The 15,174-nt window shown below is 32.0% G+C and overlaps 2 protein-coding genes and 1 non-coding gene across 4 annotated transcripts; 1 reads left to right on the top strand and 2 right to left on the bottom strand.

Annotated features, from left to right (window-relative positions):
• Positions 1–64: 64 nt before the first annotated feature.
• Positions 65–219, bottom strand: LOC114915963 (small nucleolar RNA snoR137). The gene has a single exon (XR_003804237.1). It is a non-coding gene; the product is annotated as a small nucleolar RNA snoR137 (small nucleolar RNA).
• A 1,088-nt stretch (positions 220–1,307) lies between these two features.
• LOC109799681 (uncharacterized) lies at positions 1,308–2,147 on the top strand. Its single transcript, XM_020360287.3, has 2 exons — positions 1,308–1,536; positions 1,790–2,147. Exons 1-2 carry the CDS (start codon positions 1,432–1,434, stop codon positions 1,877–1,879), a joined length of 195 nt encoding a protein of 64 aa, XP_020215876.1. The 5' UTR covers positions 1,308–1,431; the 3' UTR covers positions 1,880–2,147.
• A 6,136-nt stretch (positions 2,148–8,283) lies between these two features.
• On the bottom strand, positions 8,284–11,202 carry LOC109799488 (protein terminal ear1). 2 transcript variants are annotated; one of them, XM_029271432.2, is made up of 5 exons: positions 10,127–11,202; positions 9,495–9,909; positions 9,281–9,400; positions 9,041–9,182; positions 8,284–8,641 (listed from the first exon to the last, which is right to left on the bottom strand). In XM_029271432.2, the coding sequence occupies exons 1-5, from the start codon at positions 10,413–10,415 to the stop codon at positions 8,495–8,497; spliced, it is 1,113 nt and encodes a 370-aa protein (XP_029127265.2). In that variant the 5' UTR covers positions 10,416–11,202; the 3' UTR covers positions 8,284–8,494. The 2 variants fall into 2 exon arrangements, with proteins under 2 accessions (XP_029127265.2, XP_029127264.2); XM_029271431.2 differs by having other exon boundaries at positions 9,489–9,909; positions 10,127–11,198.
• Between the last annotated feature and the right edge of the window lie 3,972 nt (positions 11,203–15,174).

The following is a 15,174-nucleotide window of genomic DNA, read 5'->3' on the forward strand; positions in this document are numbered from 1 at the left end:
TTTATGACACTATTTAATTATTCAGAAACTGAAATTGCGATAAATATGTAATGAATTGTAATTTGTATGTACCGCTAGAGACAGGTAGCATGGTTTAGTCCAGAGAAAATTACACCACGCCGTTTAAAACTGGTTATTCGAGACAAATTTATTTATATATGCTTCGAAAACAAGAACATCCCTAATGGAGAATAAGGAGGGTTCACCAGAGGAAGCAACAAGAAAATCAAAACATGACCTTTAAACATAATATGATAGAAATAACACGTATCTGTTTAAAAAATGCCAACGCTAAAATTGGTATACGCTTTAATTGACATGTCCTTCAGTATTGGAAACTGATAAAGAACGCAACTCCTATCAAAAGTGAAAATTGCAGAACACATAGTTCAAAAATAAAAAAGAAGAGTGAGCGTGTGTTTGGATTCGTGTATTGAGTTATGTTTTCGAACAGAATCACGTCAATTTGATGAGAAGCAAGTAATATTTGCTTTTGATTTTCACGTTTTTTACGCGATTCAGATGCTGTTGACGCGGAACCAAATACACAGTGAATTTTAAAGGAGAAAACATACTAGAAATGTAAGGAAAAAGTTAAGCCAGACATTTTTTTTTCTTCTAAAAATTCTTATAAAACCAAAAGATTTTTTTAAAGTTATTATTATTATTTTTTTAAAAGTTTTTATTTTTTATTTTATATATTTATATATAAGAAAAAGGACTTAAAGAAAGGCTCCCTTAACCTCGAGTAACTTATTGTAAGCTTTTTAGTAAGTTAGTGAAGTGCCATATACACACATTGCAAATTATGGTTTTTAGATATTTGTAAATTATTATTAAAATGAAATTTATTAACTAAAGTAATTTTTACACACACACGTTACAAATTATAGTTTTTTAAAATATTTTAAAATTATTATTAAATAAAATTTATTAACCAAAGTAATTTATCATATTTTTAAAATTATTATTTTCAATATTTACATTTTATTATTTTATTACCATTAATAAGTTTAAATAAGAGATTAATTTTACACTATTTTTTATTAGAAGAAATAACTATTTTTAAATGAAATTAAAGTCTTTAAACTTTTAACAAAAAAAAATTAATATAAAAATATTTTTTTATTTAAAATAAATAAATAATTGACAAACAATTTTTTTTAAGTACTTATTTTTAACTTCATTTAAAAATATTTTTTTAAATAATAAACTTGAGACTGATACTGATTGAAAATAATGACCGAGCCGAGCCTCGTGTAAGATGGGCCACAGGGTAAGCTCGAGCCCAAACAAGTTGTGGATCACGACATGACATTCTCGTTCCATCCAGAAGAAGAAGCTGAAGAGGGTATAGTAGAGATTTGATTCAACGAAAAAGGAGAACCTCACCTGAAACTAAATCGAAGCAGAGGAGAAGAAGGAACGAAGATGGTGAAAGTTGCGACCTACTTCGCGATGACGCTGGGAGCTTTCGTCTTCTGGCAATCCATGGACAAGGTCCATGTCTGGATCGCTCTCCGTCAAGACGAAAAGGTTTATTCCCTTTTCTTCAAATTTCTTTCTTCCTTTTCTCTCAATTCCCTCCTCCAATTTCACTATCCGCCACAAAATAACCCTAGATATAATCCTATAAATGATTATTTTAATTTTATACGTAACCTAACTGAAATTAACTAATGCGGAGATATTTAACCAATGTTTCGTGTAATTTGATCTAGCTGCGCTGTGTCTATTTTTTTTTTCTTTTACTTTTTACACCCTCATTCTGTATCGTAATCTGTCTCAGCAAGAGAGGTTGGAGCGGGAAGCGGAGATCAGAAGGGTTAGAGAAGAATTATTGAAGCAGCAGGCCAATCAGAAGGATTCTCTTTCTTGAATAGGAAAATGTTGTAATTTTGCTACCTTTTGCCATGTAATTTCCCTTGCTTTTGTTTTTACAATGCAATGTCTTGTGCTCAAATAAAATTTGGTACTCGAGAGCACTACAAATTTAATTGCGTGGATTTCTAATTTGTTCCTTTACACATGTGCTTGTTTCATAAAATGCTACGAATCAGTAATTGTTGGAACGGACACATTACTCAGGTTATGAAGCTGATATTAAGGAAGTAGATTGTTTGATTCGGTCATACCCGAACCTCTTATTCTTCTTTGCAAGTATCAAATATGTGCAAGTATGAAATTTGGAATTCAACTTAGTAGCGTATCACGTGTTAAAGTGACAGGAGTAGAAGTCTCTAAACTCCTTAGTTCTTTTATTTGACTGTGATCCATAATTTATTTGCTGCTTCTGCTTCTCCTGAATATAGTCTTGCGTTGCCCTACAATCCCCTCATTCTTTGTGGTATATTTAGATATACAAGTACAGTTCGATAGATTGGCCTGCTTAAAAATAAATTGTATTGGGGAGAATTAGTATCAAACCATTGGCTGCAGCCTTTCTTTCAATCTCTTTCCTGTTTTTCTCTACAGAACTTTGAGGTTAAATTGATGAGTTACGAAGAAGTGGCAATATTAACCAGAATAGGCAAGTGGCAACATGATGTTTTACATGCTTAACTCTTTCTAAGGTCTTGATATTATTTCAATTGTAGGAAAATGGTTAGAAGTTGAAGATCTTCTTTTTGGTTCTAGCTGTCTAGAATAGATGATTTTAAACAGAATACTGAATATTGGAATGCTATTATTGAAGCTATGGCTGAGCATCACAGCTGCCACTCTTTACAGGGAACTGATAACATCACATGAATAGTGGCCGAATTGACATAGACAGCACTGCTGTACAAACAAGTGGCAAAAATGTGATTCTTCCACCCTCTCCACCTCTCTTCGATCAGTAACCCATTTTTAGGGTTACTTTTATGATTTCAATTTTTTTTCTTCAGAACCCTTTACTTTTTGACAATACGTAGTTAACTATTTCCATTGATCTTCAACCCTTGTGTTTTCTGTCACTCTTCCAGCTATCCATGCATTTTCTAGCCAAGGTTAGTGCACCTTGGTTCACATTCTCGGTTCTGGCCTGCCTCTGTTTACACTATGCAGATCTGTTCTGTCCTTCCTCTGCACTGTTCAGAGAATCTTATGGTTTGAGTAACTGTCCCAATCTGTGTTACAGTCCTAGTACGTGTTACAGAAGTGTTCATCGAAAAAGTCGATGACTGTTTTATTTAGTTATGCATTACATATATGATGATTGTGCTTTTAAACTTTGACTTTTGATTATTAATGATCAAAGTCTTTAATTTTAATTTTCTTTTTTATAATTCTTGAGCTTATATGTTACATGTGTTTAGTATAAATTACTTGCATATTGTATCTACTATATTTGGCATACCATTCGTCCTTTTATCTGCTATGGTATTATTGCATTTTTGGAGTTGATTGGTGCAGATGGATTGCTACAAAAGAACCCGAGAGTAGTACTCTCAGCTGCTAAATTTTAGATTTATTTAATACTATTTTAAATTCAATCCAAAATCTGTATTGTTCTGCATACATGTTAAAGTTACAATTTAATTGGAGTGAGTTGTTACTCGTGAGCTAATGTTAATATTGATTCTAGAATAGGGACACACTACCTTCCTGTATGTTATATTTATATGTAGTCATAAGTTAATTGAGTTGTCTGCTTTTCTCTTGGTGGTTAATGTTGTGGACTTGTGGTAGGGTAACTACATTCAAATCATTAATGGAGTCAGCTTTTTTTGGAAACCTATTGGATGAAATCACGTATTTGTAATGAATCTTCCTAGTTTCTGTGGAACAAGTAAAAATAAGTTGTTTGGTTGAATTCTCTGAACAGGTACTGTTAGCATTTTGCCACTGAATATTTCATTCCTAACCCCCACAAGTAGTGATTAGTGACAGAGGTGATATCTAGCTCTCTCGTCGCCTTGTATAAGGCAATCACCATGTGCAGGGGTGGAATATGATGGATAGCTAATGTCTATAATGTTGTTGCCTTGCATATTGTAGTTACCTTGCCTATTGCTAGGATGGAATGTGACGGATAACCATGTCCATAGTGCTTGTTAATTCTGAGAAAGGAAAAAGGATTGCCTTTTTTCAAAATGGGGATGGGAAATACTCAAAAACACACCAGTTTCCATCTTCTGGCCTCTAGGTTATGGATTTTTTCGCCATCTCCCTCCCTCTCTTCCCCCCACCAGGTTTATATTACGCTTAGGCTTAGGGCATATGAAATACTCTTTATTTGTAACTATGGTGCTTCCCTTGCTGTGTCCATAAATAGTAGAAATAGATAAGGAGAATATATCCAATTCATTGATACATGCTGTGCTTTACCGTGCAATTCCTGAAGTACATGACACTGTTGTAGTGGTAGTTTACTTTTCTCCGAATCAACTTAGTGGGACATAGTTTTTTTTGTCGTTCCCGGAATCAACTGTGGTACTGGTTATACTTTCCATGGATTGTTAACCAAATCGACAATGTGAAACTATAAGTTTCAGGGTGGCCGTATTATTATAAGGGCGTAATATTATTATTTTTTAATTGCTCCTTTACGCATAAGTAATTTCTTACATAACTTTTATATTTCTTATCATTAACAGCTTCTTTATTTTTTTCTCTTATATACAACAATAAAAGTTATGAACAATTTTCCTTATTAATGCGAGTTGCACATTATTTATACTCAGTTTACTTTTGAAAAATATTATACTCAGTTTACTTATGTCTCGGAAACAATTGAAACCCTATTTCAAACATTGAGGATATGATAGACAAATCATAATTTCATTGAAAATCTTTAAAAAGGTTGATGATTTGTTTTGCTCTTGCATAGGATTGTCTTTTGTTTTAATATAAACCTTTTCCGTTACCAAAAAAAAAATTGAAAATTCAACTTCAAGTAACCTTAGACTACAAAATTTGAGGAGTTTGCGTAACTCCTCGCTGGGTGAATCGTATCTTTTACTATTTAAAATTGTTTTAAGTTTTTAAAATCCGAATTTTTCTTATTAATGTAACATTTTAAAAAGTAAATAATTATATATATTGGGAGAGGCCACGTAAATTTTATTTTATATTCAAGTAAAGCTTAAATGTTGCAACTGTAAAATAATATCAATTGAAAGTAACCATTTTAAGCATCTTATTAGTTGTTAGACCTTAAAGACTTTGAAAATTAATATGTACACAAAAATATGCATAATATGAAAGCTGCAACTGTAAAAAAAATAAATTGAAAGCAACCATTTTAAGTAACTTATTAGTTTTTTTTTTGGTGAGAAAACGGGGCTTAAAAGCCCAAACTAAAAACCACGGTAAAAAGATTGCAGTGTCAACAAATAAAGAAAAAACAACCCCGTGAGGGGAATTATTAAAGATCTGAAATTTATCTTGAATATCGAAACTGAGGTTTGCCATTGCATCATTCACTTGGTTAGCTTCTCGGTAGATATGCGAGCAATTCAGATCTTGTTCCATATCAGCCAACTCTACAATAGAATTAATCAAGGGTGCACAGCTATGAGAAGCACTACAGCCTTCATTGAGAAATTTAATAGCAAGGCTAGAGTCTAATTCTACAATGATATCCTCTTTAAAACCTTTCTCCTTAATGATCCGAAGTCCGTGAAAAATCGCCCATAACTCTGCTTGGAGAATAGAACACTGACCAAGCTTACAGGAAAATCCCATTATAAAACCTCCCAAATAGTTCCTAATAATACCTCCACAACCCACCTTCCTTCCAACACCACGCACTGCTCCGTCACAATTGAGTTTGATGGAACCTAGGGGAGGAGGTTGCCATCTAATAGGAGATGATCCATAGGGATCACCTAGAAATTTTGAAGAAAAAGTAGAACACTCCTTAGAGGCTCTACTAATTTCCAAACATCTGCGCTTGATAGACACTACCAAGCAATAGGGATTCACGTGATGCTGATCAAAGATGAGTGCATTCCTAGCTTTCCATAACTTGTCAATTGTAACAGCAAAAATGAGTCTCCAATTTTCATTTCTACACGTAAGGTTGCTTACAATCCAAGTTCCCAAGTTACTATTAATGAAATTAGGAGGTATTCCACCATTAACTAAATGTGACCAGACATTTTTGACAACAACACAGTCTCTTAAAGCATGGAGACCGGTTTCAGGTTCCTGGTGGCATTTGGGGCAAAGGTTATCCAAAGCTAGGCCTCTTCTCGCTCGAGCAGTATTAGTCAACAAGCTATTATGAGCCGTTTTCCAAAGCATCAATTTTATACGTTCAGGTCCCTTCCACCTCCAGATAGTTGAGAAAACAGCTTGGTTACATTCAATCTGGTTATGATCAAGACAAACATACGCAGACTTGACAGAGAATTCTCCATCAGAGGAACCTAGCCAAGCTAAACTATCTTTCTTGGGTCACGAATTGGTGTAACATGGCTACGTAAATGGTCCAAAATATTAACCGGTAGAAGATTATGCAGATTATCCCAACAAACTTGATCATCTCATTTTGATCTTTTCCTAACAATTACACTCATATCTTCCAATATACCCAGTTATATGCTCGAAATACCATATCCACCAGGAAAAAAAAAAACACACACACACACATTATGCTTGCTTCGGAACGAAATTACAGAGCCAGCGTGTCATGAGGAAATAAGATAGCATAATGCATCAAAAGCGGTGTGGGCAGGGATCAAAGTAAAAACAAAATTATATTATATACTCATCCATGACCATTTAGATGATATTTGAAAATTGAATAAAAAATTATCATATGACCATCTAATTTTTTATTACTGTTCTCTTCAATTTATATTGTATACTCATCCAGATGGCGTCGGGGGGTGGAGGCGCTCGACGATGGAAGGCGCAACGGGGGAGGCTTTGTGTTTTCTTGCCACGTCATCTAATAAATGCATTTGGAAAAATTTTACGGTACCCATCTTATTTAAGAGGGTACCGGTACAGTTTTTTATATTTTATATTTTTAATAATTTATTTAAATAATATTTATGATATTTTATTCTTTTAATTTTTAAATTATTTAGTCATTTTATTTTTATTTTATATATTCTAATTTATTTGTAATAATATTATTATATATTTAAATAGTTTAATTTTAATAATTTTTTAAGTATATTTATATCTTTTCACTTAAATTTTTTGAATTTCTATATTTTAATTTTAATAATTTTTTAAGTATATTTTTTATTTTTTTATCTTAAATTTTTGAATTTTTATATTATAATTTTAATAATTTTTTTATTTCTACTATTTATTAATTTTTTTATTTTTTTTAATATTTTATAATATTATTGAAATCTTATAATTTTAATCTCTATAATTTTATCTTACTTTTTATTTTATAAGTATAATTTGGATTATTTATTTTATAATTAAATTAATTTTTTTAAAATCTTTTATAAGTTTACATAGAAAAATGTATTGAAACTCCTTCATCTTTGGGAGGTACCGTAACAACTCTTTTAGAGAAATTTTATGATACCCATCTTATTTAAGAGTGAACACCCATTATGATAAATCTCCGATCCCTAACTAATAAAGTATTAGATGACTATATAAAGTTAAAAAACTGAACACCCATCATGATAAATCTCCGATCTCTAACTAATAAAGTATTAGATGGCTATATAAAGTTAAAAAACTAACTCAAGTGATAGAAAGATTTCTAATTTTTGAGCACCAATATCTATTTACATTAGGGCCTGTAACAAAAAAAACGCAATATTAATATTAAAAAAAACATATTGAACCTGCATTTGCATTTTGTGTATACCTACATTTAAACTACACGATTCATGCTTGCTTATTTCATTAAAATTGCATTACACGTATACCTACACCTATGGAATTACTGATAACAAAGCCAAAAATAAAATAAAATCATCTTCCTATTAAGACTCAAAAAATAAAATAAATAAATATAAAATGATTTTAATTAAAACCAAAATATAATTCAAAATAAAAAATAAAAATATCCTAATTAATTTCCTTGTACTGCATATTAATGTGACACAATCTACCATTGTCTCTTTAATTCGTTGATTCTTGCCTTTAATTAATTCCAATCAACTCTTTTTTATTCAAAGATAAGAGTCTCCTTTCCTATTAACAGAATAATTCTAAAATAGTAAATAAACTATAAAGATAAAAATGTATAAAATAAAAGTTGTAAAATGTATAAAAAAAACCATAAAGATAAAAACATATTTAATTGTATAATAATTTTTAAAATTGTTTTCATATATTGATTTATAAAGAGAATATATATTAAAAATGAAAAAGGAATAAAGAATAAAAATAATTATAAATAATAACTGTAAATTTTTAATGTTCAAATAACGAAATTCCTTGAGAGCGATTAGGTATATTGCACATTCACCCAAAAATAACTATATAATATATCCTTGAACGCCCTTGGTTTGTCTTTTTTCTGCATTACACTTCTACTATTAGTAAGCATGTCATGACTCATGAGAATGTGGAGCAATAGGAAGGATCATTGTTTGGAGTTTTGAGCAATTATTGGAAATGGCTCTGTTAGTTCCTTCCCATCTCGCGCCGGTGAAAACACCACTGGCATGTACTGCTCCATCTCGTATGGAAATTTCGAGTTCTTGAAATGTTCCTTCAAAGCTTCCAATCCCTTCACAAATAAAAATTAAAACAGCAAATTATCAATGAGAAATATTAAACTTAAAGAAAAAGAAAAAAGAATAAGAATGTGTGTTGTATTAACTTTATGGCTTATTTAAAAAAATTAAGATGAATGCAATACTATGAATTAAATTAATTTTTAATATTTGTAATTAGTTAATTAATTCTTATTAAAAAGTCCAGCAAGAATAAAGAATAATGAACTAAACCCATTAAACAAGAGGCCACAAATTAAAATTTTATAATTTTTAAGAAATTCCAGTCGATAACAAAAGTGTTATGATAAAATTTATAATATTTCTTTACGTTGAATGATAATGAATATTTTTTTTTCACGAAAACGAATTTTAAAATGTGTTGGAAATAATTAAAAAAAATGAACGTGTACCTGAACTCTGGCATAGGTGACCTCGCATATTTTTCTCGAATTGAAGAGCTCCCATGGTTGAAGATGGAAAGCCTTATACAGCCTCAGGGTTGCCTCCGGAGACGTCATGTTCACGAACCCATATCCCACATTGCACTTATTGCTGTTTTAACGAGAAGAATTAATAAATAATAATAATAATATTAATATTAATATTAACGTATGGGAAGAAAGAAGGAGGTTAAAGGAAAAGTAAAATACTTGAAATCAATGGGAAGGTACACAAAATCGTAGGATGACAAAATCTGGTCACTGCCATTAGCAATCTTTTCGTTGCAATGAATGCAGTGCTTGTCCAACATGTCCAATAATAGCTTCTGGCTGCAATGCAACAAAAGGAAGGTAAAAAATAGTCACACACTATATACATTTCAAACATTGTAGAAGCCAAGTTAATTACTAAGCAAACCTGTACTTGTTGGGTATGTTTTTGATCATCACAGTGGTCCTAGACTCCACCCTAGCAGCATCTTCCTTAATTAGAAACCGAACCTCATGCTTCTTAGCTTCCTTTCCCCTCCAATAATGCTTGCTTTGTTTCTTAACCCAATTTCTCTCACCCAAATTCAACGAACCCCTCGCTACTTCAACATCATTTACCTTATTGTCGTCACTTACCTCAGTACGAGGAACAAGTTGAGGCCCTAATTTGGACATGGAGAGGCTAGACGACGTAGCCCTTCCGTCGCTAAATTCAGCAACCACTTGTCTCCCATGAATTTCCTTACTGTTCATGTGTTCCAAAGCCTTAGCCGCGTCTCTCATGTCTAAGAATTCCACCAATATTGGGTCCTTTTTCGACGAGGAATGTCTTATTTCCTTCACGGGACCTATATTTTAAGTAAGCCAAAGGAATTAATTAATTAACACGTGATGACAAAATGGACTCATGATATATATATACATCAAATTTTTCAATAGCCACAACCACAACACAATACAACACATGCATCTCTTTATATATTAACCAAAATAGTAACCACAAATTTTCGGATCTCACTTCATACTAGAAAAACTCATAGAAAAGTAATATATAAATTAATATACCGAAAGCTTGGAAGGTTTCTCGGAGGGTGACGGAATCGAGCTCCGAATCCAAATTAGAAACGAGGAGAGTCCCTTGGCTATGCGGTGGAGGAGCGGTGTAGTGGAGCCACGCTGTGCCGGGCGGCGAGGGGAGTATCAAGGAGGCGTGGTGGTGGTGGTGGCGGAGCCATGCGTGGTAACGAATGGCCGTGAAGGGAGGAGCGAGATAGTAAAACGTCGGCGTTTGGGGTGGGCGGTTAGGGTTTGTAGGCCTGAACTCCTCTGCCGTGGGGTCTAATAAGCTTCCCATGGATCACTGAACTGTGTTGTGAGTGTGTCTTTCAGAAGCAGTGCAGTGAAGAAGAAAACGGTGGAATTGGAATGCAATCTTTTTGTTTTTCTTCCTTCCTTTCAACGGCAAACTTCAATGGACTCTGTTTTTTCAGTTTTCGTCTTTGCCGTTTAAATATTCGGTATTCTACTACAACAAAATTACTGTACTGCCCTGCCCTGCCCGTTTCAGTCCAGGAATTATCTCAAGTGACTTCACTTTGCATTGGATGTGGAGAATTACGTTAGGACACACGAACAAACATCCTCTTCATTAATGTTGTCATTCTACAATGTTGATCACCTTTCACTAATTTTGAAACATTTTTTTTAACCTATTCCATGAGTAAAGCTTGTCTCGCTATATTTTCCTGTGTAAAAATCATGGAATGATCTCAATCAAAAAGAAATCATAAACATAATAAAAATATCATCATTTTTTTTACGAATAAATAAAAAACTAATATTGATCATGGGTTGTTTATGAATTATGATTAGCTGAAGGACAAAGTTTCAAATATGAAAAACTGTGATAGATGGAGGATCGTATTGTGTACAGTTATTTGAAACTTATGAAAGTATAAAAGTAAATGTGTATTTAAAGGAACGGGTTTTGATAGATTAAAACTATTATATGATATAATGTCCATATCTAAGACTTGGTAGAGATTCAATAAAAAAATTGATTTTAACTTTGACCAATGGACAATAAAATCCTAAAGCTTGCAAATGTTCTACCATTAGCTTAGGAGGGACATTTATTGTTATTGACGGTGTATAGGTACAGATTGTAGGAGTAGCAAATTTAATAGTATTTTTGTGTAAAATCAATTATGATTGTAAAGTATCCATTTTAGTAGTAAATATTATAAGGCGATTTTTGTTTGTAATATGAATGAGTTACTTAGAGGAAGATGATATGTTTTGATAATTACATGAGAGATACTCATGTGTGTAAATAAAAATTGTTTGGATCGAGTACCCTTTTTATCCTTTATCCTTCTCATTCAATAAAATTATTTTTTGTTGTCTAAAAAAAATAATACTAATATTTTTTAATTATTCATCAGGTTTATTTTTCATGTAATTTTTTTAATCTATATTTATAATTTTTTAATATTAATTAAATTTTACAAATCACAACTTGTACAAGTTTAAAAAAAATTGCATTCTATAAATTTAGAATGACTACTGTTTCAAAATGGAAATATTAATATTCAAGCTTAAAAAATTAAAGAATGTATATAGTTGTTTTTTTTAAGACAAAAGACTTTTAATGAATTTTCACATAAGACAAAAACCTCTTAATAGTTAACAATATAAATTTTGTTATATCAGTAATATATGAAAATCAAATACATAATATATAATGTAAAATTAATTTAAAATAACATAAAATTATATTTTAAATCATGTTTTTTTTTAAAATATATAAAATATTAAAAAAAATATAATTATTATAATATTTTCATTAGTATTTATATAAAAGTTAAAAACTAAAAATAAGAATAAATCTTTACATAATATTTAATATAAATACACATCTAACGTAATAGTATTTATGAATATTCACGTGTTTTTTGACATTGAAAGAAACATATAAAGAAATATAATAATTTGAGATGATAAGAAAAACGAAATGAAGGAAAAATTATGAATTGAATGTATATTCTCTGCGCGGTTATTGATACACCATTCCTCTTAAAGTATTTGAATGACTTACTTAGGATACCGCTTTGTCTGCCGTACTATAGTTTCCCTTTTCTAGCCTTGCCCTTTCATTTTTTTTCTTTGCAAAAAAGGAAAAGAATAACATGATGACTTTGTCTGTTTAAATATTTTTTTCTTAAATATTTATAGAAAAATTAAAATACTTTTTTACGTTAGATAAATCTAATATATGTATAAATTAAAATTAAAATTCTGAAGAAGTTAATAAAACAAAAGTTCCACAAATTAATATATACATAAGTTAGTTTATAAAAAAAATATTTTATTTTATTTTCTTATTTTTCTTTTCAACACATATTTTTAAAAAATTTGCACAAAGGGGCCATAGTGAAAGATAAGGTTGGGTCAAGCCGCACAAAAATGATAATTGAATTGCTGTGGTACGCCCCACTTTTTCCCCACGAGTTTATTATAATTGTGATTTGTGAACACACCCTCATTTGAATGTGGTATGAGGTTTCACTCCATTTCTCCTACTGCCAACAACTTCCCTTTATGTTGCATATGTTATATGTATAACTGTTTTTTTTATATATTTTTTTCTTATTCGCATCATATGAATTAATTGTATCACATTTCTAGGTAAGTTTTAAAATAATTAGGTACGACGTAGTTTTGAAATTTTTACCATATACTCCACATGTACAGGGTAAGTAAAACCCTACACGCATTGATTAATTTCCTGATCTGCACAAATTTATTTTACATGCATGCATCTGGTATATATATACGACATTACGAATATATATGAATCATTTATATGTAATTATATATTCTACCGTGGTGGTCTTCCATTGGCCGATCCGAGGCACATCGAAAAAATGCATCATGGAGGTCCCCCAAAAACCGATCAAACCGAATCTACGCAATACCGACCCAACATGCTCTTCGCACTTTAGTGCTTGAGCATGGAGGGCTATGTACCGTGGTGGTCTCCCATTGGCCGACCCGAGACACATCGACAAAATGTACCATGGAGGTCCCCCAAAAACCGATCAAACCAAGCCTACGCAATACCGACCCAACATGCTCTTCGCACTTTAGTGCTTGAGCATGGAGGGCTATGTACCGTGGTGGTCTCCCATTGGCCGACCCGAGGCACATCGAAAAAATGCCGGCCCATAATAGGGGCCCAAATATGGGAAGATTCACTGGCTCACTCAGACAATCAATAAGATCTCACAATCTGTGAGAACGGTAATAAATACCGGGAGTTACGAGTCCACAATGGGACGTGATTTATGAGATCATAAAGAGGAGTGTGTGATTCATGTATGTAACGCTACACCATTATATATAGCAATGATTAGGTCTAAGAAAGTAGGTTACTTTCATCAAATGTTCTAGGTCAAGACTGCTGTCAAGTTCTTTTAGCTTGATATCGCTAAGGGTTCTTCGGCGGCAGTCTCCTATACCGGAACATATATATATATATATATATATATATATATATATATATGTATGTGTGGGGCTTGAAGCCATATGGTGCTTGGCAGAAACCAAAGAAGGAATCAAACTAAGTTCGCCAGTTGAAGTATAATTAATTATTAAAATAGAAAGTGGTTGTATGGCAACAGTCTGTCAATACATAATTAATGAATCCCATAAGATATTGCAAGAATTATGGCCTACGATAGTTTTGAAGATTGTGTCGAGTTGGGTTTGGAATCTGTAGCGGAAGTGGAACGCGAGACTTCCCAAGTTGTCCTAACCTCACTGTTTCATGACTGAGTCTCCACAATCTTAATTCAAAACACTTTTCTTCTGACCATTTGATTCTTTGCATGATGTTGTCACTCTCTTCCACATCTTTCATTGTCCTTGCTTGCCTAACCTTTGTCCATTCCAAGCACCCTTCTCTTCCATCTATCTCTCCTTTCCAATTTATACTTTTACTTTTGAACCAGTATATATTATCATATATATACTTGGATGCTACCATATCCAAAACACGTATGACAAAAAGAGACACGTCACTTGTATGTTAAGTTTCTTGATCGATCTATTATAAGTTGTAACATTTTTTTATAATAAACTTTTATGCAAGTATATATTTCTTAAGAAATTATGAATTACATTAAAAAGATCTTTTTACTAGACAAACTACTGGTTATACGTACGTTGCCTTGCACTAATATATGGCTCTAATATTTCTGTCAGGTAAGTGGTTAAAAAAAAGGCAAAATCAAATTTAACCAACTCTAAACTAATATTCGTTGGTTCTTATCGCGGAAGCAAACAAACACTTAATCTAGGTTAAACTTAGATAAAAATAATAAATATTTCTACTACGCTAATTAATAAACATTATAAAAAGTAGAAAGTTTTGTAATTGATAATGTTTACGAGAGTTTGGTACGTGTTAGATTGTTGTGTTCCCCATTTGGTATACACATATTTATATGCAGGGTCCACTATGACTTCACTCCCTTTCTGCCATTCGTTGAATAAAAGCCTTTTTGATGTGGCCACGAAAAGGTACTGAAAATGACATTACCTTTGCTCCCCACCACCCCCTTTCATTTTTTTTAAAGAAGGGTGGCAAGCATAATCTGTGAGTAAATCAACCTCTTCCTAATTGGGTTCTTCCCTCCATTAGGGTGGTTTGGTGTCGTCCTATTCAAACCACGTTAAAGGTCAATATTATTACTCTCGTGTCATTGGCATCCAACATTGTGCAACCGCATCTAACATGCTAGTCATTGTTACTCCGAACAACGTATTTGCTTTATAATTATAGTACGTACCTCTAACATACCTTCCAATTTCATGACATATACGTTGGCCATGAATGCACCATGAGTTGAGAATAAGAATAAAGGAATTTGATATATTGTCGATGCTCGTGATAATTATGATTTGGTCTCAAAAATACATCTTAATGAATTAAAGAAATGATTTATTTGCAAACTATTTTTAATCTCAACTCTCAAGTATATTAGACTTTTTTACCATATTAAAATAAGTTCTTCCCGTTAAAATTAAGGGGAGACAATGATTTAGGTATT

The sequence above is a fragment of the Cajanus cajan genome, chromosome 2 (genome assembly GCF_000230855.2).
Source record: "Cajanus cajan strain Asha chromosome 2, NIPB_CcT2T_4, whole genome shotgun sequence".
NCBI lineage: Eukaryota > Viridiplantae > Streptophyta > Magnoliopsida > Fabales > Fabaceae > Cajanus > Cajanus cajan.